Source organism: Primulina tabacum, chromosome 1 (assembly GCF_025594145.1).
Source record: "Primulina tabacum isolate GXHZ01 chromosome 1, ASM2559414v2, whole genome shotgun sequence".
Taxonomy (NCBI): Eukaryota; Viridiplantae; Streptophyta; class Magnoliopsida; order Lamiales; family Gesneriaceae; genus Primulina; species Primulina tabacum.
Genome location: NC_134550.1, coordinates 45,382,097 through 45,408,861, shown reverse-complemented (window position 1 = coordinate 45,408,861; position 26,765 = coordinate 45,382,097). Strand labels below are relative to the sequence as shown.

General features: G+C 32.7%; 3 protein-coding genes and 1 long non-coding RNA gene across 5 annotated transcripts; 1 reads left to right on the top strand and 3 right to left on the bottom strand.

The window, feature by feature from the left end:
* Positions 1-96: 96 nt before the first annotated feature.
* LOC142544484 (NADH dehydrogenase [ubiquinone] flavoprotein 2, mitochondrial-like) lies at positions 97-4,399 on the bottom strand. Of its 2 annotated transcripts, XM_075651532.1 has the most exons (10): positions 4,179-4,399; positions 4,022-4,054; positions 3,862-3,927; positions 3,073-3,189; positions 1,488-1,565; positions 1,279-1,392; positions 1,119-1,157; positions 690-767; positions 533-598; positions 97-466 (listed from the first exon to the last, which is right to left on the bottom strand). In XM_075651532.1, exons 1-10 carry the CDS (start codon positions 4,242-4,244, stop codon positions 359-361), a joined length of 765 nt encoding a protein of 254 aa, XP_075507647.1. In that variant the 5' UTR covers positions 4,245-4,399; the 3' UTR covers positions 97-358. The 2 variants fall into 2 exon arrangements, with proteins under 2 accessions (XP_075507647.1, XP_075507644.1); XM_075651529.1 differs by lacking the exon at positions 1,119-1,157 and having other exon boundaries at positions 1,240-1,392; positions 4,179-4,398.
* Positions 4,400-8,437: 4,038 nt separating this feature from the next.
* LOC142544475 (uncharacterized) lies at positions 8,438-10,100 on the top strand. The gene is made up of 2 exons (XR_012820046.1): positions 8,438-8,479; positions 9,853-10,100. It is a non-coding gene; the product is annotated as an uncharacterized LOC142544475 (long non-coding RNA).
* On the bottom strand, positions 9,905-10,643 carry LOC142544468 (photosystem II reaction center W protein, chloroplastic-like). The gene is made up of 2 exons (XM_075651515.1): positions 10,434-10,643; positions 9,905-10,335 (listed from the first exon to the last, which is right to left on the bottom strand). The coding sequence occupies exons 1-2, from the start codon at positions 10,522-10,524 to the stop codon at positions 10,013-10,015; spliced, it is 414 nt and encodes a 137-aa protein (XP_075507630.1). The 5' UTR covers positions 10,525-10,643; the 3' UTR covers positions 9,905-10,012.
* Positions 10,644-12,852: 2,209 nt separating this feature from the next.
* Positions 12,853-15,843, bottom strand: LOC142544478 (DAR GTPase 3, chloroplastic). Its single transcript, XM_075651525.1, has 9 exons — positions 15,651-15,843; positions 15,339-15,482; positions 15,123-15,239; positions 14,743-14,886; positions 14,570-14,656; positions 14,074-14,189; positions 13,760-13,941; positions 13,154-13,211; positions 12,853-13,016 (listed from the first exon to the last, which is right to left on the bottom strand). Exons 1-9 carry the CDS (start codon positions 15,789-15,791, stop codon positions 12,884-12,886), a joined length of 1,122 nt encoding a protein of 373 aa, XP_075507640.1. The 5' UTR covers positions 15,792-15,843; the 3' UTR covers positions 12,853-12,883.
* Between the last annotated feature and the right edge of the window lie 10,922 nt (positions 15,844-26,765).

Genomic DNA, 26,765 nt, shown 5'->3' with positions numbered 1-26,765 from the left:
AATTATTTCTTTAGATTATTTGAATGAAATAGAATATAACAGAGACGAAAATTGTTTTCGTTTCGATTTCTATTAATATATATAATTTTTCGTGTATCATGAGAACGTAATATCTATATCACGGATTACCAACACTATCTTACACATATTGCTTCTGAATCATATTTGTGTAGAGGGGAAATGTTACATGAAACGAAACAGCAAATTTTATCCATTACAAAGCCAGCCATACAACTAACAGTGAAGGGTTTAAATATAGATATATTTAAGTAGCCAAACAACTTATAGCCTGTGATGCTCTCAAATCCAACAAATTTGCTTGATTATTATGGACAAATATTGCAAAAAACCAACTTGTTCAGCATGCATCAAGATCCCGACATGGAGGAGCCTTAGGCTCGCCTAGCAATGTAGAGTTCCCACCTTCTGGTCCAGAGTTGATGCGATTTGGATTTTGCGTGCCACGCTGAAAATTTTAAATATTTAAATCAATGAATTTATAGATTATGCCTCTTCAATTTATTTGTCTTACCGGTGGCTTTTCCCCTCTTCTCAAAGCCTCGACCACCTCAACGACTCGTTTAGGGGTAACATCCTCCTGCAAGTAAAAGAGAGGCAGACATAATATCATACGAGGTTCAAATAATTAGAGGTGTCACCACATGAAAATGGGAAACAAATGAGCTTACATAATAATTGTATGCATATCCCTCAGATCCATTAGAGTAATCAGCAACTGTAATCATCGGAGCATTTACACAACATCCCTATGGAGAACAATAATATATCCCAGATCACGTTTCAATCAAAACACATAAACGAACTATCTTTCATAGCTGTTCGGTAATTTAGACAACAAAAGTTCAAAATAAAGATACGGGTATTTAAGAAAATTCATGTTACATTTAAGAAAATTCATGTCATATTTTGATTCAAGAACAAATCACCTACTTTCACAAGGGAAAGAATTTGAAATACGAAAACAGGTCTTTTGGGACAACAGGACCAAGAACTCAAAAATGAAGTCCATCACCACTACTTGGCATCAATGGTAGACCATAGGTACATTACATAAAAGGTGGTTATGCCAGATAGAATATATCATCAGGACAACTCACCATGCATTCCATTTCTCCAACAGAAAATAGGCCATCCTGGTTACTTCTGAAAAGATTAATTAAGGATTCCAAATATAAATCAGGCTAGGTTTTGAATCACCAAAACAAGTTTATTTCAAACGAAATCAAACAAAGCAAAATTACTGCATAAGCCATTCATTACATTACCATTGCGCTTTACTCCTAGATGTTTCAATAATGCTTCTTCAATTTCCCTAGAACCACGTATCATGCAAGGTGTCGTACCACATACCAAAAGATGGTATTTGCCAACCTAAGATCACCAAAGTAATTTGTCAAGTTAAGCGAGTTTCAAAATTTAACAATGAAAAATCCTAATTATCATAAAATTGACGCAAAAGATCTCACCTTTGTTCTGTTGAACATCGAATAGAAGGTTGCAACCTCAAATACACGAATTGGGGCAACTTCAATAATTTTTGCCACCTTTAAGCAATGAAGAAAAATCACGACTACAGAAACATTAAACATGATCACATCTACTGCTTTTGCTAAATATGACCACTGTCTACTTTTGCCATTATATGTGCCAGTAACCATTTGAATACGGAAGCATTTAACATCAACACATGCTCCACAAGTTACCTGTTCAATAATCACGCTTCATATCCTAAGGCACCGTTCGGTATGGCTTATGAGTGCAGGATAGTTTTCTAGCAAGCCATTATGTTACGTTCGGTTCACTTATTTCTAAAGCCTAGACCGTTATAAAATACTCTTTGCTATGTAGAAGGCATCCTCTTTTCCCTCGGTATAACTCACACCATTTTGCACAGTAGTAGGGATATTGCCACAAATTAACGCCCACCTAAGACCTGGGAAAATTAAAAATCTATGATTGTTGGTCTTGTCCATGGAGATTTGACGGCTTCCGAGATATTAATCCAGGATGATACCTTTTTTCTTCACTCGATTGTATTTATTTTGATTCTTTTCAACGTTAAAAATCATTAATATTTATTGCCCCATTTTCCCAAAAAAAAACATTAATATTGTTGAAACACTATTTTATTAAAATTTTAAAATAAATGGATTAAGTAATATCAATTTTGAATTGATTTTTAAAAATACATCAATTCATTTGTACAATCAGCAAAATAAATAATTTGATGCAAAATAAATTACATTTTTTTACTACCAGTAAAATAAATAATACAATGAAAATCTATAAAAGTAAATATTTATAAAATTATATTTTCATTAATTAACTCTATGACAAACTTAAATGGTTTTATATTTTCTAATTTATTTTTAATGATTAATTTATATTTTTAAATATATTTATTTAATATTCGATTAAATTTATTTTAATAAAGTAGTTTTATTAATATTTAATTATTTATTAACTTGTTACAAGAATATTAATTAATTAATACATGGTAAGGGCATTTTGGTCATTACAATATAATTTACAAAATTAATCCACCATTTTATAATCATATCAAACACCATATAATTTAGCACATTATATCATTATCCTTAACTTTCATTTTCTTATCACACTTATAATACATCCTTCACTTATCTCGTCCACGAACAAACGGTACCTAAATGTCTAGTGGTCCGATATGTGATACTAGTTCAGCAGCCTTACTTCTTTCCAAGGGAAATCAAAAGCACTGAGTCCTTGAAGCACTTTATATTTTAATTTTCACTTATGCACATAAAAGCTAAAGGAAAGTAGACGACTTAATTGCCATTTTAGATATTAGATATGCCCCTTAAACAATAACACAAGGAACCTTCATTACTGCAAATCATGATAATGACATGCTACTAAAAATAAATTGCACGAGAATCAAGTTATTTGATAGTTAAGCCAGATCAGAGACAATAATCTTATTCACGATTTACGTTGATGGTAATTGTCAATGCCATCCTATTCAAAGCAGATGAATCAATATGGCTATACAATGCAATGATGTCAACATACATGATTCATAGCCGAAACTGGGAGCCACCCTCCATGTTGCTGTTGTGCAAGATCCAATAAAGGGATGACAGCAGATCGCTTATAGTTGGAAGGATAGTGAGTTAATATCTCCTTAACCTGTAAAAAACAAACACAACAGTAGTTAACCAGTGAATAGCCTGATCGTAGCTTTTGAGAGAACTTTCACACGATATCGCATATCTGAGTGCGAAGCTTGCATGACTCAAAACTAAAGCTCCATTGCATTACAAGGATATAGGCACACAAAAAAAGATCAAGAATGCAACATTTATGATCTTAAGTTGATTCTACAAACAAATTTCTCAAAGCAGATTAGTGAATCTACAAAATTAATGACTAGTGGAGTCTCCATAAGACATCAATGAAAGAAATATTATCACGAAATGTGCATTGATTCAGCAAACATGCCAAATAGTTGCTATTCTTAGCAGTCATCCAGTCCCTGGATTCCCATGACCGTCTATTTTTAACACAAAGGGCACTGATGAATGTCGAATTCCTTTCAAACGAGCCAATTTATATGCTATTTACGGAAGAACCACAACTAAGATAACCTCACACCTTCAAACAGACAATAAAACTATCAGCTAAATCTGTTGTGGAAAAATTCCCAGATACAAAATTTGAAACCAATGCGAAAAGTGAGGTTGGAAGCTGAATAAAAAAAAGGAATAACAGATAAATATACGCCTATATCAAAATAGTGTTACTAAAATCACACAAAAATTCGAGTGTGTTCAATAATCGCATATAATAAACATCACTAGCCTTTTCTTTGTTTGCATCGGTGAATTCCCATGGAAGGTCCGGATTATTGTCTGGGCCATCAATATGCTGCACTCCTCGGAAATTTTAAAAAAATGGAACAAACGCTAACATAATATAAAGTCGAATATTTTGATTCCGAGGAAAACAATAATCAACTTACATAGTTCAGCGCAGTCGAAAACGATCGCGATGGCTGCACAAACGTCGTTCATAAACCCGAAAGGACAAAACAAAACCGGAAAACGAAATTTTCGAACAGATTGAATGATTGATAGGTGCGATAAATACAAAGAAGAAATTCTTGAAATGGAGCAAACCTGGGGGAATTGACGGAAGGACTGACGTATCTCGAGAATGCGTTGAGAGGCGAGACGGCGTAACATTTTCCGAATGAACTCGAGGATCCTGAGATATACAGCTCCGACACCGAGAATAGAGATTTGGGGGGGCAGAATCCAGATGCTACATCCTGATCGAGGTCCGCTATGTCCTATCGTAAACGGGAGTGCGTATTACGCCACACCGGGTTAATAGACACAAGACCAGATTGAGCTGGCCCATTCCAAACATTGGGCCTGGTGAAGTGCCAAATGGCCCACCACACTCATGTTTAACAAACATACATATATTATTTTTTTGGAAAAAAAATTGGTCCTTAAATATTTCAACTCAACACTTTTAGTCCTTGAATTTTAAAATTATAACAAAATTATTCCTCACTGTTAATTTTATGTTTAAATATAATAGTAAGAACTAAATTGTGCTATTTATTATATTTAAGGGACAAAAAACGAAAAAAAAAATTTGAAACTAAAATTTTGGTGAAGATAAAGAAGGTAAATAATAGCATATCTATGATATAAATATATATCATTATATATATATGAACAAAACTTTACAATAATTTTCTTCAAAACTTCATAAATCTTCTAGCTTAATTTCTCATATGATCCTCATATTTTCTGACTTAACTCTTTAGAATGAATATAATTTCTGGCTTAACTCATCAACATAAACCCTTCGAACACATGACACACACACAATTTATTTACTATATTTGCTTAAACTTTTCTGCATAACCATCAAACAAATTATATTCATAATCAATTGCTATCATAAAAACAACATACAACCTTCAAATTCAATATATAATATGATATCATCGATACATCAAGAAACAAAATTTTGTTTGCCTTGAATATTACTGCGTAAATGGTTCGGAGATTATTCCGACAAGGAGAAAATGACACAATCATGCCCAAAACCCTTGAATTTACACAAAAACTCGGCCCTTGCATGGAGAACTATAGCCCCCTCTCTCAAAATTTTATGGAGTGTTTTTTTGGACATGACTGAGGGATTTTGGGAAGGGTTTTCTCCTTTTATTATTGGGTTTAATAAAAGTGATAATTTAGTTTTAAAAATTCTAACTTAATTAAAAAATTGCTAATTATTTTGAAAAGTGCCTAATCTTAAATTTAAAAATGATAATTCAATTAGGAATGATCATGCTTCTCATCAGTATGGTTCCTTCATTGGACATCCACCATAGGAATGATCAGTGCTTCTCAACATTCTTTTTTTCGTTTCAAGGATTCAAGCCGCTCCTTCTCGAAAGTCAAGTCTGGTGTCAACTGCAAAGGCTCGTGGTTTTTAGTACATGTGAAAGATTCATCGTTCGTCATATACTTACAAGTTATCAATCAATGTATACCTCCGGACCGGAGAGTTGCCAATTCAAGTTTGATTCCCCCAATTATTATATAGTTTGAAAAGTGGCCATATACCTTCTCTCGGTTGCTTGCTTCATTTCCTTTTTCTTTCTCACAAAATTTATCTGATTTTTATGAAATACAGGCAACTGGCAAGTATTTAGTACATAATTGGGGGGTGATTAATTTCTTACTTATTTTACTTTTTAAGATTGTGATTTCGAAGAAAATATTACATTATCACGGTAAAAAAAAATTTATTTTATAACTTCACATGAATCTTTATAATCCATCTATATTATCCTGTACCGATTTTCGATTGCACGCTAGCTTGTCTAATAGCAGAGACAAGGGGAGCTTCCAACGATAATTTTTGTGAAGGCTGGAAAATAGCTTGCATGGCTCAGTCGGTTCCACTTTTCAATTTTGGCATTGAAGTTGATTAGCCACAAGTACTCTAATTTTTCACAAGTGGGTAAGCCAAAAAATTTTGATTGAAACTTCCACCCATCCATTTTTATTTTGGCTTATCATCAATGTCTTTTCCTCTTGGCTATCATAATTTATTCATATTACTTTTTATATGTTTCATTCTGAAATATTTTTCTACATATGATACAGATTAAAGTTAGTCTCTGATGAATATTTTCATGAAATGAAAAGAATCGACATCATCCGATGTTGGAGAGATGTAGAGAATTAGCTCCAAGTGGAGCATAAACAAAACTATGTCATCTTGAAATTTTTTAACTCTCTCGATCCATCTTCACACCTAGTCAGTCTACAGGGATGAACCTATGTAAGGCCAGGTAGGCGACCGCCTCATAATCTTGCCTAGGAGGGGGCCTTTTATATATAATTATATGTAAATGTATATTTTAGACTCTTTTTTGTATGGGCTCAAGCCCAACTACTAAATTAATATCTTATGTAAAACTTTTATCTGTGAGACGGATCAACTCTACCGATATTCACAATAAAAGTAATATTTTTTCATGGACGACCCAAATAAGAGATCCGTCTGACAAAATACGACCCGTGAGACCGTCTCACACAAGTTTTTGTCTTCATTAAATCTCAATCCTTCGATCCATTCCTAATAATTTTTTTTATCGAATTTTTCGTCTTCCTTGATGTACTGTTGTCTATAATTAATAGGTTGATTCTGATGATCATGTGGATTATTGAATTATAAGTTGCTCGTGTTCCATATCTGAAAGTAAGATTAGAAAATTAAAACATAAAATTGTATTATCTAATTCAATTTGGGTTTTTCAATTTTTATGGAACGTAGATCCTAAGTTTCGTTGGTGTACTGTTGAGATTTTATTTCGAGTTGTTTGTACAAGATTTATGTTGACATGTGAGATAAAATTTTTTTTTTTTTGTTTTTCATTTGCCTTGCTGGTTTTTTTATTTTTTATTTTTTGCATAATTTATTTAACAACATAAAATTAAGAATCGTCATAAATAATAATTTCGTAGTCATAGTCATGACTGATAGTTTCGTAGTAGCATGAAATTAAGAATTGTTCTAAATGGACTAGATATGTCTTCGATTGAGAGAGAAATTGTCCGACAATTGCACTAAACAAATTTGATAAATATTTTCGTCTCTAAAGAGGTCTGAGGAATAATATTTATATAATTATTTGAAATATTTGTTGATTTAATATACCATTTATGATATATTTATGTATTTGAAAATTGAAATTTACAGTCATTTACCGCAATAAAAACATTCTATTTTTATTCTAATCTCATGTCCCATCAAACATGGATACGGTCTAAGTCTGCTGCACACAACATGCAAAAGTAGTTATTTTTTAGTAATGTCTGAAATGGATGAAAATAAAGTTTGTGGAATTTAATTAAATCAAATAATAACAAATAAAATCAATTTCTAAATTGCAATATGTATATGTTTGAAAACAGAGAATGAACTAAAATAATCCCCTAACTATGTCTATTTTGTGTTTTGGTCTTGTAATAATTGAAATTTGGGTTTTGGTGTTGTAAGTTGGCTATTTTTCTTTGGCCATTTTTTGCCTAGGTAATGATATGGTAACAAAAAATACAAATGTGACACTTGACAAAAAATAACCAACTTATAAGACCAAAATAGTTTTCTGAGTTTGCTTATTTTGTGTTTTACAATTTACATGTCTTATAAGTTTGTTATTGTTTGACTTTGGTATTTTATTTCGAATACATCAGTATTTTTCAATGACATGTCAGTTTTTTCTACGGAATCTTAAAACTAAAAAAAAAAAAAAAAACCAAAAAATAATAAATTTATAGCATTATAACTCAAATTTGAATACGAGACCTTAACACAAAATAAAAATATTAGAACACCATTTTGACCATTATCCTAAAAAGATCAATGAAATTTATAATAAGAGTGGAGATGGACTAGAAGTAGAACGAAGCCCCACGAGGGCTAAGACCAATTAAGCTCGTCTTCCATTGATTTTTTCTATCCTAAACTTCAGTCGGCGGTATTTTGTTATCGTATCTTATATTTTAATATTACATATACATATTTCACCACCCTCATTATTCATGTATCATATTCGCTAGTTTTACATTAAATCAGACTCTGTTATCGATAAATTTGTCCAAATTTTAACAGTACTGATGGTTTGCCTTAGCTACTCTGAAAGAAAATCATGCCAAACTTCTCAGAGCCTTTAAAGTCGAAAGCATAATCCTTCATATCCGATATTATCTGATGACATACAATAATTATCCATGTTAAAAAACAATCATGTGTCGCTTAGGTTATCTGATAATTTAAAATATTTAAGTTATATCGTTGCTGTAAATTTTTATAAAATGACCGTCAATTGAAAAAAATGTCTATGTTTGGTTGCAACTTAATCCGGAGTCCCTTCAAATTTTATGTTCTAAATAGGATTTTATATATATATATATATATATATATATATATATATATATATATATTATTAAGTGTGAGGACATGATTATAACTACCTAGAGAAGACACCAATTTTACCCTTATATGATACTAATATTACATTTTTGTTTTTTGTTTTTCAATTTCAACACACAATCTTCCAATTTTACCCTTATATGATACTGATATTACACTTTTTTTTTTTTTCAATTTCAACACACACTTTTATTTTTATTTTTTTATTTCAACAATTCAAATATCAATTTAGTTCGTCCATAATTTGTCAAATTTCACTTTAGTCCATTGATAATGATAAAAAAGATTGTACACACAAGCATCGCGTGTGCATAATAACTTAGGGATGTCAATGGGTCCGGGTTTTACCCAGACCCGCAATGGACCGCGTGTATGGGGTGTGTTTGGGCATACTAAATAGGTCATGGGGAGGGTCTCGGGTCCAAATTTTCTGACCCGTCCGGATATGGGGCGGGTCATGGGTCCTATAAAACCCGCCTCATACCCATCCCATATATGTGGATATTAATTTTCATTTTTTTAGTAGCTCACCTCAACCATAACGGTCTTAGTTTTTCCTATGTCAACTGTTGTATTTGAATCTGCTTTTAGCAATTGTGGAAGAATAGTTGGTCCTCATCTTAGTAGACTTAATCCAATGACTTTGGAGGTATTGATGTGCTCGCGAAGATGGTTGTGGGGTGAGGTGAAAGATAAATAAATCATAGTTTTATTTTGTTATTGTATTTTCATTTTAATTTTTTTTACTGTACTTTCTCTTTTTAAATTACATTTTTTTTACAATTTGAAATTACAGTTTTATTTTTTCAATGTACTTTATCTATTTTAATTTTGTAGTTAATTCTTCAAGTAGTTTACCAACTTGTCCCACCATTCTTGATGAAGAGGAAAATGATCCCGAAAAATGTGTCTGAAATATTGCCTACTCAATGATTTTATATTGATCTGTTAAAATTATGTTATGACTTATTTTTGGGGATGTCAAGATTTTTTTGGAGAGCTAGTAACTCTCTTTTTATGTAATTCTTTATGTCGTGAAAATATTTTGTTTATTATTATTAAGTGTGGTCGAAAACATGAATTAATTTTCCACAATTTTGTGTTTAGAGGCTTGTCTGTTTTATAATTCAGTCATATGAGAAGAAAATTTACTTTTTTATTTTAAAAAAATTTGGGTCTCACGAGTCTACCCAGCCCCGTTTCGTATTCGAGGTGAGTTGGGTCCGAAGAATATTTAACCGAGGTGAACCGGATAATGGGTCAAAGTTTTTTTCACGGAGAGGGTCTTGGGTTTAGCCAGACCCGCCCCATCGACATCTCTAGAATAACTAGTATATATATATATTATATATATATATATGATTTCTTGCAAAAGTAGATTATAACAATGCTTAGATGTGAAACCAAAATCACAATATCAACATAGTTTTACACAATATAATAACCAAGTACAGCGTATAATACTGAGGTACGATGGTCGGAATCAGAGGGACAAGCCAGACTCCTCATCCTCAACGAGGGAAGCGGTGTACACAAAGTAGAGTGCCCAAATCAGAGCGAACACACCCGCAAGAATCCACACCAAAAGGTTGTTGCTCACCCCGAACGGCAGCCCTGTTCCTTCCGTGCTCAGCCTATCATCCACCAGCGCCAAGGCGGCTGGGCTAGACATGGCCGCCGCGCAGGCCGATGCCATGATCGAAGAAGCCGCCACACCCAACTTCAACTCACTCTCTTCTGCACCCTTTCCACCTTCCATGGAACACCTCACTTTCCCGGTGTTCTTCTTTGACATCGATGGTAACCCTGAATTTCAAGTTAAATGCCCATTTGGATCAATATTCGTCACCAAGAACAACTAGTTGTACACAACAGATAAAGATGTGGTTTTTTCTTAAATTTACCGATGATGGCGGAAGCCCGGGCGCCGTACGTTCTCTGTCCGGCGGCGCGTGCTATCGGCGAGGTGGAGGTGAAAGTAGAGATGGCGGCCATTTTTCCTTCGATAGCCCGACTCCGAGTGTGTGTTGTGTAAAATCAAGGTGGTGTGATTATTGGTGGTGAGTGGACGTTTAATACCTCTGTGTCAAAGTGAACCACACAGGTTGGATCAGATGGATAGCCCCTCATCTTTAATAACCCAACCACGTTTCGCCACGTGGCATGCCAATCTCGGTTCGAGGGCAAATTTGTCTTTTCTCTCGTAATCAGTACTTATAAACTCAGTACGTAACATTTCACTAACATTTCACTGTCAAAGATTTGTACGCATGTAATCGTACTTTAATTTAGGATAGAATTATGATTAAAAGATATCACTATTTGTGTTATTTGTGTGATTAAATATCCCTCCTCAAAAGTGTGATAATGTATAATTTTTTAATAGAAATAATGATTAATTAATATTATATTTAAATTTTTATTATATTTTTTATAAATTAATTTCATATATTTTATTATTTTCAATCATTTAAACAAAAATTTTTTTAATGCAAATCTATCTTAAATTAAATTTTTATAAATTTCTAATTTTGTTATATAATTCTTTTATGAAAATAAATATTTATTAATTTTAATTTATTTTGTTTAATGATTATCGTAATATTTTCAAATATATTTCTAATAAATATATTTACATTAATTTTAATAAATATAAATTATAATTATAAATATTTAATTATCTATCAAATTATTTTAAAAATATTTATAATTATTTTAAAAAAAACAATAATATTGTAATTATTACTAAACTTTATTTAACAATATTCAAAATATTATTGCTATTTTAATTATTAAAATAAATACATATTTACAAATTTATTTCTAATAAATATATTTAAATTAATTTTAATAAATATAAATTATAATGGTAAATATTTAATTATCTATCCAATTATTTTAAGAATATATATTTAATTAACACTTGAGGCATTTTGATCATTGCAATAAAATTTACAAAATTAATCCATTATTTTAAAATCATACCAAACATCATGTTATTTATCCCACCATACTATTAATCCATATAACTCATTTTTTAATCACTCTAATTACTAATCATTTATTTATCTCATCACACATACCAAACGGAGCCTTAATGTTTGGTATGATTTTAATAAAAGTGATTAAATTTATATATTAGATTGTAATGACAAAATTAACCTTATCATAATAAATTTTATAATTTCAAAGTTTTTGCTCGAGTTCTTATTTTTTATCTGTTCATGCGCCTATAGTTCTTGCATGATTATTTATTTTTACCTAATTTTATATATTATATAATATGATAATTGAGCCCTTGATTTTGTGAGTCAAGTCAAATATCAATTGTTAAGGTTAATCGAGTGATACTAATAATTTTATTGATATTTATAAAAATTATTTATATAATTATTTCGAATTTATTTATATAATTATCATATTATATAATATATAAAAATAAATAAAAATATTTATTTTATTTTAATTTCTACCTACTAGGATAGATTTATAAAAATCATTTATAAATTGAGGGCAATTAAATCATTTGTAATGTATTTTATCATTAAATTAAAATCATCACACCTAATAGAAGAGACATTTTATCATTCTAAAAAATTATTTATCAATGGCCCATGATATTATTATGGACTTTTTAAAAAGTACCAAATATGGGATAAGGAAGATTATTTATCAATCCCTCCCTTATCCCATGTACCAAACTATGCCTAAATATATTAAAATCAACACAATTTGTGTGAGAAAGTATAAACTATTTTTGCATAAAAAGCGTGATATATCAATAATAGCATCATTTAATTATGACAACGTTGTAGTTGGACTGAGGTTTTCGGATTTGTCAAGAGATTTATTCGAAATCGAACTAACTAGGTTGAAAGTATATTTGAGATTTAAGGAAAAAAATGTATTGGAGCACTCAAAGGATTTCAAATCTTTGAATTCTAAATTTGAAATCTTTAATACACTTGTCCAAACGCATCCTAAATTCATAATATCATCGAGGGGTAATCTATCAGTCATTCGCCTTGGATTATAATACATATTGATTAGATGTTGATACATGTATAGAGAATCAAACGTCAATTATACAAGGGACACATATATCAAAGAAAGAACGACGAGTCAATGTTGCAGAAACTTAGCCACCCATTATCCCAGAAACCTCATCGAGCTATGCCTGCAAGTTTTCCCATCTTGGAGGTTGCAACTTTCAAATCTACAGTAATACCAAGTCCCAATATTTGTGCTAATTCTCGGTGTCATGTTATCTCCAAAGTTTACATTCGAAAGATACTTGGAGGAACGGCATGTCGACTTGAATGGTTTCAAATTTTGATCGCAGACCAAAAGTTTGTCATTCATAAAACCTGGGAGGCCTCTCTAGCGCCGACCAACCAAATTTTCCTTTCCGGAAATCTGACAAGATACGATGGGCTGCTTGATGACTGTCCCCATTGAATAACCCGAGAGCGAGCTTCTGAACAAAACTGCAACTCAAGAAACGTGGAAGTGTAGGTTATAAAACTAAGGAGAATTAAAGGAACAAGATGTTTTTCAGCAATTGATCAAGTCCTATCAGTAACTAGGACATTATTTTCACTAAAGATTACATAACAAATCTTACGTTTTACTGACAAAACTATCTGCCTCAACCTTGTAGCGATCATGAAGAGCTTTATAACCTGTTTCAAAGTTCAGACAACAAGCATGGTTCAGCAAAAGAAGCATTATAATCTAAAGTTTTCCTTGCTTCCTTTGGCTTCCGCTACATTTGCCATTCATGCATGAACGTGTTTTAATGGACTAGGTAAGTATTCACAATTGGCAAATAGATTGACTAAAGAATGGAAAATAGCGAGTTCTGAAATTAGACGAGAGGCCAGTGGGACCATTCGTAAAGAGATTCATCAATGATCAAAGAATATGTACTGCCTTTTAAATGCCAAATTGCACCCTAATATGTGGTATAATCATGGCCAAAGGTACATTTCTATTTTATACTTCCACAAAATAAATATGATCTCTTCTGGTTCTTTTGTATATGATTGGCACCCTCCAAGATCTTAGAATGTTCTAGCAAGGAAAGAAAACCGTTTCTTAACCAGGAAGACTCGGAAAATATTGTTGCAATATAGTGACTGGACACAGTTATGCAATATCAGAAGCTGTACTATTGATGCGAGTAGCTATAATAAGTAACAGTGATATGCTCGAAAATAGTGCTACGTACCCACTGTTGGAAGCCTAGCCAACATCTGTACAAGAATGGCTGCAACATCAGGAACATCATAAGATCGTTCCCCGATGTCATTACAAATTGCAAGTTTTATAGCAGCTGATTGATCATTGATCCTCATCGGTATCATTCCAGGGGAATCTAGTAATTCAATGTCATCCCCGAAGCGCACCCATCTTTTATCAGGAGAGAAAAAGAAACCAGGTCAAAAACAAAAAGGTAAAACTTGGAATCCCTAAATCTTCAAGGAAAAACTCATATTCCTTTTGAGGCAATTTTTCATCAACAACTTCAAATATAAAACATACTTTAACTCTCTAGTAACACCTGGCCTTGCAGCTGCATTACACAATCTACGCTTGAGCAATCGGTTTATCAATGATGATTTACCAACATTGGGATAGCCAATGATACCAGCACGAACCTGTGAAAAGATGCAGAAACAACAGAAATGAAACATGTAACATTTTCTTAGCAGTCTTCAAAAATGTAATTTGCAGAACATTAGTGTAGTTTACCTCGATTTTGATAAGTTAAGAAATAGATTGCTTCACAGGTACAAGATTGTTACTTTTTATCGTGAAAAATTAAGAAAATAATTTTTAGCTCATAATATCTAGGCTGATCCCAGCCAAATTATCTTTTCATATTTGAAATGAATTTACATTATCTAATTAAACGATATAAAACCTAAATGTCGTGACAACAAAAGTAATCGAAGTCGTGTCTACACATATATTTATGGCCAGAAATTTTTGGCAACACAAGTTATTGTAGAATCCATTAGCACAACAAGAAACTCACAGGACGAGGAAGTAGTCCTTTTGCTTTGCGCTTGGTGTTCACGTCACCCACCAATGCCTTTGCTAACCTGCTTAGCTTCAAGGTACCCTGATGTTCTCAATACATAGCCATCATTAAAAAAGTCAAATAGACTCACAAATTAACCAAAATTTAACGGAGATTAGGCTAAATACCGTTCCTAGCTTGCCATTGGCAAATACGACTTTAGTTCCCTGCCTAGCATAATAATTAGCCCAAGAATTTCTGTCAGCTGTGGATATCATGTCTTCTCTATTTAAAACAACAATCCTCTTCCTATTACCCAACCATGAATCCATCTGTGTCGTTCAAAGATCGTCACAAAACCATACAAATATAGGAACGATGCAACGTGGTCAGAAATTAAATTTCCATCGGATTACTAATACCATAAATTTCAAGCAGTTAGCAAAGTAAGTGTTTCAAGCATGTGAATTCGAGTGTACAATGAATGCATTTGACTTCAAAAGAGTTATTACGCCTAAGAAATGATGCAGTCAATTGACATGGTATCAACTAGAAGCTGTTTATAAACCTGTGGATGACTTGTGGACATGGGTATTCTAGCATCTCGAACTTCTATTACAACATCCATCAATTTCAGCTGTTCTTTGAGTTCTTTTTCGGTTTTTGCTATGTGTCCAGGATACCACTATTGAATTTCCACGGAAACATGTCCACAAAAGCAAACGTAAAATACATCAGAAAATAATTGGTCCATCATGCCGAAAGAGTAATATCAAATTCCTACCTGAACCGGACGTAATGGTCTTGTCCAGTGATAAAGATCAGCTTCCAATTTCACCCAATCAAAATCTTCGTGGACACTCTCCAAAGTGCTACAAAGCTTTGAGCTCTCTTTTTCATGCCATCCCAATTGGTTTCCACCAACAATCTGCAAGGGTAAAATATATATACTCAAAAAATATGGTGGGATTTCCTCAAACTTCAACTTATTAAAATTTATTCATAAAAACGGAACAAAAAAAACTCGTTCACAAAAATTTGAGTTCGGAGTGCAAAAAATCCAACCAAAAATCGGCCAAACTTTGGATTCTCTTGCCTGAATGGTTGGCGAAGAGGTAGACGGATGGATGGAGGAGAGAGATGCAGACGGAAAACCACTGCATCGATTGTGGCGGCAATTCCCGGCGAGCGCAGTGGCTGGGCAATTAAGCCAAACACCGAAGGGCTGCGTTATCATACCAAAAAATATAACAGCAATAAGGACGATGGAATTATTTGGACCAATAAAGTAAAAATTATAAGATTATAAGAAATTAAATTTTATTGGGGGTTTCGTATTGCATTGTATAATTACTGCTATTTGATTATTTTTGTTTACGCTATTTTCGTTTAAATGGGTATATAAATAGGGATGACAATTTTGTATATGGGTTTAAAACCTCGTGAGAAAACTCGAAATGAGAACGGAGATACTCGATTTTTTTTGGTTTTGGATTTGAAGCGGATATAAGAAACTCGTCTCGAAAATAATATTAATAATAATATTATGATAATTATCATTAATAGTAACATATAATAATAAATTCGGGTTTAGGAATCTCCGTCCTCGCTCCCGCCTCGTCTTATTAACATTTTTGAAGCGAAAATGATGATTGGATCCTCGCGAGTTCGAGTTCGAGAAAAAAGCAGGGATCAGGGCGAGTATGAGAGCGATGATGGAATTTGGGGGACGAGGATGAGAATGTCAAACCCAACCCTACCTCGTCACTAGGGTTGTAAACGAACCAAACCGTTTGTGAGCTGTTCGAAGCTCGATTCGATAAAAGCTCGTTTGAGCTCGTTTAATGAGGTTCGTTAAGATAAACAAACCAAACTCAAGCTTTACAGTATTCAGCTCGTTAGCTCGTGAACATGTTCGTTGGTAAGTTCATGAGTAATCTTTTAGATGAAAAAATAATAATTTTGATATTTGATTTATTGATTTTGCATATTATTTATGAAATATATAGAAAAATATATTAAATTTATTTATTATAATAAATTTACAAATTTTAATAAGAATAATATATTTTCTTTAAATATGTAATTTACTTTTTAATTAATTTAATAAAAATTTAAATGTATAATTCATATTTATTAAGCTTGTTTAGGCTCGATAAAGGCTTGAATAAACTCGTGAGCCATGTATATATTCGTTAAATAAAGCTCGAGCTCGGCTCGATTATAAACGAACCAAGCTCAAACATTCAAGAGTTCGGCTCGGCTCGACTCGATTACATCCCTACTCGTCACATTGTCATCCCTAATTATCAGTGGCCGAATAGCTAAATTTCCATGTCGAAATAAATTTTTTTTAAAATTCATGCATAAATTTTGAAAATTTCAATTTTTGCTCCAAAAAAAAAAGCATAATGTATGATTGAATCCACTTACCACTACTAATATAAAAATTTCTCTCTCTTAGAATTATCACGTGACATATTTTAGAAATTAATTTTATATGCGCGAACTGAAAGTATAAATAAATGACAAATTTCATATAAATCTTCAAATTCTAGTTTCATTTAGAATTTACACATTTGTTCATCAAAAGTTAGTTTAAACTCTTTACTATATTTAAGATTTTGCAAAATCATTTTTGAACCTTCTTTTTGGTACATGATGTTACTATACTTATCGAGTCTATCTAAAAGCATATGGTTACGCAAGGTTTTCATCCTATATACCATGAATTGAGTTTTTTTTTTTTTTAAAATAGCACATCATGCTTCTGTATAATAAATAAATTTTTTACCTCTTTGATGTATATCTCTTCCACAGACTGCTCTTCACATCCTGACCACGCAGTCGCAACAGGCTGTTTCTAGCGTAGATCCCTTCAACAACATTTAACACAATCATGTATCGTTTCATACTTATGGTGTATAGCAAAAAAATTTAATTTTTTAAAATAATACAATAAATGGGACGTAAGCCTTGGTTACTTTATTCAAATATATAATATATTATTACATATTAACATCCTATAGATGATAATAAACTTGTTTAACTATTTATAGTAGTTGGAATTACAACACACATAAACTGAAAATATTACAAATTTTATTTTGAAAGAAAAATAAAGATGTCGAATGATGTCTTCATATTTATTCTGTTATGCTATATATAGAAGTATTTATGGATTTGAAATCTGGACTTCAAACTTGTGAATTGCTTTGCCAGTTATAGCCGGCAACATCTTTTAATTGGTGTACTACTGGTTAGTGGTTTGTCATGTTGTGGTGGTTGAATGGTTCATCATCCACTAATGGAGTGGTTGGATCATGTTTTCTTTACTTTCATCGGAGAATCTTTTGTTTTTGTATGGTCACCGGGGGAAATGTTACTTGTATGGACCTTCACCACTTGGACTTGTATTCACATTATGTTTTTGGTTAGATCTGGGCCAAAACAATTTACCGAATTATGGCTCTTTCTGGTTTGGGTATTCTCGGCAGATTTCTTCTGACCAAAATCCCACATGAGCCATAATGCAGAATTTTCGACAAATTTCTTTACTCTTCAGCAGTTTGCTGTTTCACATAAGATATATTTTCTTTTTAAATATTTCTTCTGCAAAGCTTGTAGTTTTTCATGTCATGGTATTTTACAGAAAATATAAATTTTACAGAAATTGATAAAACTTAAATGAAAACTTGACTTTGTTAATCTCTGTGAGACATACACATGATCCACATGCTCGACTAGTGGAGATGTCGTCTTTAGTGAGTGATGAAACAAGAAGTGTTTCATTCTCTGGAGGATCATCGATGAACTTCTGAATGTTCATGTTTGGTCTTCTCAACTTGATGAAGTGAAAAACTTCATGTGAACCTTTCTCTACTGGTTCAGGTGCTACACTAAAAACATAAAGATCTAGAATATCTCCTATGACAAATAATCATTATTTGCCCATGTTTCATGGACAGCTTCCTGGATCTATTTTGGTAGTGTTGAGATTTCTGGAAAGTTGAGTGATGTAGTATAAACTGAAGCAAAAGTCCTAAATTCATATCATGCTTTTACCTCATTTTAATATGAATTTGGTTTCATCTATACCCTAGGGTACTTTCTTGAAATATCAACTCAGATTGTGGCTGAATTGATACATATTATTGTTTCCAATTTCTCCTAGTTTTGTTGATATAACTGACAATGGAAAAACTATAAACTCGTTAGTACCAACCTTAGATTTTTCTTTGTCAATTGAGACTGAAGTTGATTTATTCCTCTTTAATCCCAAAGATGAAGGGTTGACTTGATGACTCGAGATAAGGATCCGGAGGTTCAATTTTTGTTTTCGTCAACTCATCTAAAGATGATCCCGACTGTGTGTTAAGGGTACTTGAATCTTCTGCTCTAGATATAGATCCATTTACTCGAAAACTCTCCATTTGGGAAAATAGTAGTTTCTCAATAGCCTGGAGGATTGACTTTGGTAATATAGACTATAACTGAGTATAAGCAAGTAAACAACATATTATTCGATCAGAGACAACGCTCTTATCAACTCGTTGTAGCCTACCCGCAATTTTTGCATTTAGAGCAAGCTTGTTGAACTCGGATTGAAGCATTTCAACATATTCACCCAAATGTCTCTGCATTTTCATGATGACATCGACATTAGCGTTGTCCATCTCTTGTTAAGAAATCTGCAAGAATATTTTCATGAGATTTAATAATAACATCAAAAATATTATTTTGACCACAAGGCTTTCTATCTCAATAATATAATTTTCTCGGGTTTAGACTTAATTCTATTTTTCAAGAAAATTTTACTTATGTATTATCAACTTTTAAGGTAAATTTTTTTGCAAATAAAAATAATGACCATTTTTCAAAAGTCATTTTTACAGCATAAAATTCATTTTTGTTGATATGTCATTGTATGACTTCTGCATTTTAGAATAGTCCATTGCAATACCTACATGACCATTCCCCATCTGGTATGAGCTTTTCAAGAACCACTGCTTTTAAATGATAACTCACATTTTTATATAATAACATATCATCTTCATTTTGAGAAATAACAATTTTTGGAAGATTTTTACAAATCTATTTTAGTTGGCAAAATCTCTTTATGTGTCCTTCTGTCCATATAATTCTTGCATCTTTTTTCAGTAATGTAACAAATAGTTTCTCTTGTTTTGCTAGGTACTTAATGAAAATTCTAGCAAAGTTAACAACTCTTAGGAGACTTTGAATTTTTTTCTTCTCTTTTAGTTCATATGGAGAATTCTGCACATTTTTCACTATGCGTTTTTACATAATTATTCATGACTCATCTATTTTTATTTCAATGAATTCAATCTTCCTTGCAGCGATGACTATCTTCTTTTCGGATATGACTAGTCTTTCTTTTTTACAAACCTTATAGAAAATCTCTAAATATTTAATATGTTCGTCCATATTTTTTGATGTTATTAAAGCATCATTAATATAAACTAACATAAAATTAAAATAAACTTTAAACAGATTATCAATTTTTCTTTGAAATATCTAGGGTGCATTAGCCAAATCTATCGGTAATACTTCCCAAATATGATGACCTTGCGGTGTTGAGAAAACTATGAATTTTTTTTGTTTTCTTATTTCATCTGAATCTGTTGATAATTTTTGCATTACGTATACAATTGATTAAATGATTTCTGGTATGAAATACCCATCAAACTCCAGAATTTTATTAATATTTTGATGATTAATAACTAATATGTGTTTGTTCCTTTTAATTTCATCATTATTTTTTACAAGATATCCTGGACATATATATGGTGATATTTTTTTGCTTTGATTAAACACAAGTTTAAATGTTCATTGATAATAATCTGCATATCTTTGTGATCATTTATGTTCATCGGGTAGACTTACATCTAACGAACTCATATTCATCGCCTTCCTTAATTTTAAGGTTGGCTTGAAGTTAGTTTCTGTCCCACTGTGTCAAGTGATCTTCATTGTAATTTTCTTCAATCATTTTCTTGACATCTTCTAGGTATAATTTTGTTTCGAACTCTACATCCTTCTGGTGTAAAGTTAATTCGAGGAATTATATTTCTCCTGGTTGGAGGTTTTGATCTACTCATAATTGAAGCATTGTTTCTCCAAATCGTCTAGAATCCTTCATTTTTAGATTCAGAAGTTTTCATTCATCACCTTGTTTGCTGCGAAACTAGATTGAAAATTTAATGTAAAATGTCTATCTTAGTCTCTGGACTATGAATTTGTGATCACATGATATTATGAACACTAATATTCTAGTTTTATTTTCTTGTGTATATGATTAAACATTTACAAGAAATTATTTCCTAGCATAATATATGCTCATGTATATAAATCGATGATGTTTTTACCTTGTACCAAGGTCTTTGTCCATCACCTTCGATTAATATTTCTGTCATCTTAATATCTTTACATAAGATTAAGATTTGTTTGGAGAAATCTGGTCTATCAATTTGTGGTAATTCTTTTGGAAATACTTTTCTTTTTGTTGTACAGATTCCTGCTCCGCAATCAATATAAGCAACAAAATATTATGCGTTATATTTTTCGTATAACATCCATACTGGGAGAGAATGTGCTAGTGGTAATCGGATTTTTCACATTCTATCATCTGCCATGAATTTCATTTCGTTCTCTAGAAGTTTTCAAGGTTTGTGTTTATCGAGAAACTCTAGCCTAAAACCAATTGACCTGGTACTTTTCCTGGGATTCCTTTGATATAAACTTCCAATTCACCAATTTAATAATTTCTTGGTAAGTTCCTATCATAGGTTGTTCCAAATACTATATAGTATTACAAGGAAATTGATTTATTTGTCTTGTAATATCAAATACTTTTTCTACTTCTCTCCACCATTCTGGACAGCTAAGCTACCCTATTGTCGAAACGTTCTTTTTATTACCTGTTGGGCTTCCTGGACGGGTTTTTTTCCCACATGTGACTTATTATTCTATCTCCTTGAAAAGATAGTATTCTGGATTCCAATCTTATACTTTGATTCCTTGGTATAATCAATTTGTCTTGGATCTGAATGTTTTGTTTTGTTTTTTTTTGCTAAATAAAACTCGATTCTTTCTGGATAAATTGTCTTAGGAACTTTTCTAAATATTTCTCGTATTTCAATAATTTCATTTATAATACAATTCTGAGTAATGTATATTATATAGAGCATATACAATTTGACAGGCAACACAATATAGTCTATTACTATATTTTGTCAGCTTCTTTTCTGTAAAATTTTGATGTAGTGTTAATGATCGACTGAAATCTCAATCTGTCAGGTTGTAGGCAATTTTTGGGTAAATTACTCTTACAATTTTTCCTGCTCATAGATTCCATGAGATTATTCCCAGTGTTGAATCTTAAAGACTATCCATTAGTTTATCGAATATAACAATGTCATTATGCAAATCTATTCCTTCTTTAAAAGTAGCTTTCATCATAATTTGGATTACTCCAATATGAATACATAACATGTTTGTGTTACTTCTATCTTGAGTTTTTGCAACTCCTTCTTAATTTCTTCAGAAGGAATTAATTGCATATCCAACCGATTTTTGTAAGTTCCACTGAGATTGTCATTTTACTTTTTGAAAATTTTGTAGATTAGATGATGCTTTCTATTTTTTAGGCCAAGATTTCTTAACAATTTTTATATTTATCCTACAGAGAATCCTTGATATATCTGTAAGACATGATTTCCCCTCATAATCTTTTGGACCATGTTATGAGATATTTTAGTCTGAATAAAAAAACCAGACAAGTCTTCATGTGATTCGTGTCGAAACACATCTTCTTCAATTAGATTCTGATTATGTTCCATCAAATTCTTCCTGACTCGATTTTTTCTTCTTTATATATACTTTCGTTTGAACGAGTATCTTCAAACAGATATACTTGAACTTAATCTTTGAAATAACCGCTTCTTCAATATCTAGAGTTGGTTCGAAGCGTTTGATCTCTTTTCTGTCATTTTCTAGACAGTTGGTCGAAATATGACTTCTTGCTCTACATGTTCAATAATTAAAATCTTTATAACTTTTACTTTCTCAGGTTTGAGCTCTTCTGAAAGTTTTCTTTGTTGTTGTACACCATGTACTTCGAGATGCGTTCGATGCTTGGGATGACATCCTACTTCTTGACGGTCCACTTCATTGCTCAGATTATAAAATCTGATTTTTTTCTAGACTATAATGTTCTTGGTTTACAAGAAAACTTCTTCCAATTCTTCTTTTTCTGGCATAAGAATGAGATCTAAAGCCCTTTATTTTCTGCCTTTGTGACTTAATTCCAATGATTGTTGGAAGATCATTTTCTTTACAACATAAAAGAGTACGTTTATTAATATCCCTTAATCATTTTTAATTATTTTGTGATGCTGTCATATGATATCATTCTATTAATTTTCCTTTGAGAAAAGAGGTCATTTGTGTCAAAGTATCTGGATTACTAAGGGCATATTCCTTAATTAGCATTTTTCTCCAGAGACTTGGCATTTTGACGAAGAAAAGTTGCATTGCTATATTTTCTTTAGCCCCTGAATTACATCTATATTTAATTAATAACATAATGTACTCATCTACCAAACATATGTCATGTAATTTAAGACTATACAGAGTTTGAGTATATTTATTTTTCTTCTCTTGTGTCTTGAGTCTTGACTGCTAAAATAGTCTATTATTTTAGGAGATTTAATAATACTAGCGGGTCGTGGCACACGCTATACGTGTAATCCATAAAAAACTGAACAAAATAATTTTTAAAAAGTAAATAAATTTAAAGTTATCAAATTTTGAAATTGAAAGGATATGAAGTAAGAGATGAGATGGAAGGTTATTACTAAAATATGCAATTCATTTATCAAATGACATTTTTGGAATTTTGAAAAAACTTCACCAACGTACCAAAAGTTGGTTAGTATAAGGGTTTTAACTTTAATTAATAATAGATATATGACAATGATATGTATCAATTATCATTTACCCAGTGCACGACATGTTTATCAATTCATTATAGCTTGTTTATAATGATTTTCTTGTTCTCAGATACTGCAATACATTTGTTTGTCACCAAACAAACAAAATGACGTGAATCTTGTATGAAATTTCGAAACTCGATTGCTTATAATTTGAATGTTTTTTTTAAAAGGTTTTAATACTATCAAGTCATGCGGAAGGAATTAGAAAGTACTCAATTCATATCCGGAAAGGTAATCAACTATGGAACTTCTTTCTATGAGATTGGCTTCATCTCGTGAAAGCTGATCGAGACAAACTTGGATAGCCAAAACCCAAGGTTCGTAGCTGAAAAAGAACTAATATTATATATAGATTGATGCATTTCAAATATATCAAATCCATAGATTTCAAATATATTCAAATTTATTTTTGTAGTTTTGAAGAAACGAAACCATAAACTTCAAATCCACATTTTACATATTTAAGTAGTGTTTCAATTAATTATGATTAATTTCAAGTTCATCCAATAATTGATGCATTTGAAATTCATTTTACTTTGTGTAACTAATATGTAAATAAGTAATGTATGAATTTAAGATTTAATCTATTGTTTCATCGTTAACACTAAAACTATAATATAAATTGATGATGTTGTCTTCTCTAATTTAATCATAATATCATCCACAGAGACTTAAATGTTCCTCTCTGCTTGCTCTCTAAAGATCTTATCCATCAAGCGTTGGTATGTGGCTCCTGCTTAGATCAAATGGCATAACAGTGTAACAAAAAGTACCACCAGAAGTTACGAAGCTAACCTTTTCCTGCTCATCTTTAGTTAGGGGAATTTGATGATACCCCTGGTAGACATCCACAAAGCTCAGCAACTCATAGCAGAAATAGAATATACTAGATGATCAATCATCGGCAGAGGATAACAATCTTTAGGGCATGCTTTGTTCAGATATCTGAAGTTAACACACATTCTCCATTTACCCCTGGCTTTCTGGACCAACACCACATTGGAGAGCCAAGTTGGGAATTGAACTTCCCTAATCTGGCCAGCTTTCAAAAGCTCCCAACTTGATCTGCTGGTGGCGCTTAGCAGGGTATTCAACTTATGTTCGGCTACATAGGCTGGGATGCCCACAAGCTTCGCCGGGGACCAGGCAAAAACATCCCCATTCTTTTGTATGCACTCCAACAATTGTGTCTAGGTGGAAGGATCCAGATCCCGGGCAATTTTGGTGGTCTTATCTGGAAGTACAGGAATCAAAGTCACTTCTTCATGTTCTTCTTCTATGATGGCCTGCACTTTTTCCACGACACTAACCTCCCCTCCCCGGACTCTTGTTATCACCATCCCTCGTGGCCTTCTTCTTCTCAATTCTGACGGTCTCTGCATAACACTTTCGAGAAGAAGGCTGATCACCTCACACCTTCCCGATCTTTCCCTTCACTGGAGAACTTTATCTTCTGATGATAGGTGGAAGCCGCTGCTTTGAAGGCATTCATGGCCGGCCTCCCTAGTATAAAATTGTAAGAGGATGGCGCATTGACCACAGTGAAAATGGTCATTACCGACTTTCTTAGTTCTCGGATCCCATAGTTATGGGGAGCATGATGTAACGTCCCGAAAATTTAAAGGTCCACGCGAACCACATGCATGCAATTATTAAATTCTTTTGTATTTTAATTAAATGTTTTAATTGCATGAATTAATTATGTTGTGCATATTTACATGTTTAAAATATATTTTTCTACATGATTGCATTAAAATGTATTTTTAAAGGTTATTCAAGTGACGATCGAGGAACGGGGACCGAATGCTGAAAAATGCAAAATGTTTTTATTAAATAATTATTTTTGATTATTTAGAATATGGTCGATGCTTTTTCTTATTTTTGAAAATAAGGGGTTTTGAGGTGATTTTATACGCCGGGACGTAAATTTTATCGTTGTTGGTTTTTCAACAAAAATACGAACTTTTTGGCAACCCGGCTATTAAATTCACAAACTATTTTTACCAAAACCATTTTAATATTCTAATTAAATCCTAATTAAGACTAATGAGCCTAAATTGTTAGCTTATTAGGCCTAAGCCTTATTTAGAGATTTAATTAGTATAAAATATGTAGACCCTTCCCAAACCCTTTACACTACACGCCTCAATCTCCAAGGCAAATCAAACACTTTTCTTCCCAAATTTTACACGGCACATACACACTAATTGAAAGGAAAAATTTAAAGGTTGCAAGGAAAATCAAGCCATCGTCTTCGTGCCGTCGTTCGTCAATTCGTCAACAGTTTTTCGTGCGTAAAATACGCAAAGGCACGTCATAATTCTTTCTTTTACTCATCCATCACACCATAGTATTTATTTAATTGTGTTTTGCATGAAAAACAAGTTGCATCATGTAATATTTTCAGATTTGCATCATAAGTGATTTTTAAGACTTGTGTTTTCATCCAAAAACTTGTTTATTGTGTTGTTAAAGGGGCTGCCATGATTAGGACTTGTTAGGGGCATGTTTTATACGTTTTAAAAGAGTCCTAGATTACCCACAACAGGCTGAACACGTAGGGATTAAAGCTGGAACCAAATTGATCATTATTGTAGCTTATGCAATCGGGTGAAGAAGAATTGATGCATGGCTTGGCCTTGGCTAAACCAGGGCTAGGCTAGGGACGTGCTTGGGTCAGGGGAAGAGTCCTAGGCATGCTAGGACTCGATACCAAGGGCTGGGGAGGAATCCTAGCAAGCTAGGACTCCAACCCGTGAGTTGAAGGAAGAGTAGCGCAGGTGGCAGCAGCTTGTGCAGATGGTTAAGAGGCTCGGCCAGAGGTCTTTGCCTGGGCTAGGTCAAGTGGTTAGGGTCCTAGGAGGGTGCTTTAGGGGTTGGTTCAAGGGGTGGCTCGGTGGTTGGGGTCCTAGAAGCAAAAAACGTGGAGTACACTTGCTGTGCAAACTCACGCATGCAGCTGTTGGAGGGCAGGGGGCTTGCTGTGGCTTTGGGCGCTGGTTCAGGGCTTGGGCTGGCCTGGGCTGGGTCTGTGCGCGGTCCAGGGAGGGTTAGGTTCATGAGGGGTCGAAGGTTAACCAGCTGGAGAAGGCCTAGACTATATAGGAGTCCCAATACAACAAGGAAACTCACGCACACACAGCACATGCAATTGGGTCGGTTTCCAGGAGTGATTGTGCGACTTAGAGGCTGAT

Coding starts and splice junctions, on each gene's coding strand:
- LOC142544468 (XM_075651515.1), bottom strand. CDS start 10,524: ATGGCCGCCATCTCTACTTTCACCTCCACCTCGCCGATAGCACGCGCC. Junction 10,336..10,433: donor CCGGGCTTCCGCCATCATCG/GTAAATTTAAGA, acceptor CTTGAAATTCAG/GGTTACCATCGATGTCAAAG.
- LOC142544478 (XM_075651525.1), bottom strand. CDS start 15,791: ATGATAACGCAGCCCTTCGGTGTTTGGCTTAATTGCCCAGCCACTGCG. Junction 15,483..15,650: donor CCTCTTCGCCAACCATTCAG/GCAAGAGAATCC, acceptor TTACCCTTGCAG/ATTGTTGGTGGAAACCAATT. Junction 15,240..15,338: donor GACCATTACGTCCGGTTCAG/GTAGGAATTTGA, acceptor GAAATTCAATAG/TGGTATCCTGGACACATAGC.
- LOC142544484 (XM_075651532.1), bottom strand. CDS start 4,244: ATGTTACGCCGTCTCGCCTCTCAACGCATTCTCGAGATACGTCAGTCC. Junction 768..1,118: donor TTGGAGAAATGGAATGCATG/GTGAGTTGTCCT, acceptor TGTTCTCCATAG/GGATGTTGTGTAAATGCTCC. Junction 599..689: donor GATATGCATACAATTATTAT/GTAAGCTCATTT, acceptor TTTTACTTGCAG/GAGGATGTTACCCCTAAACG.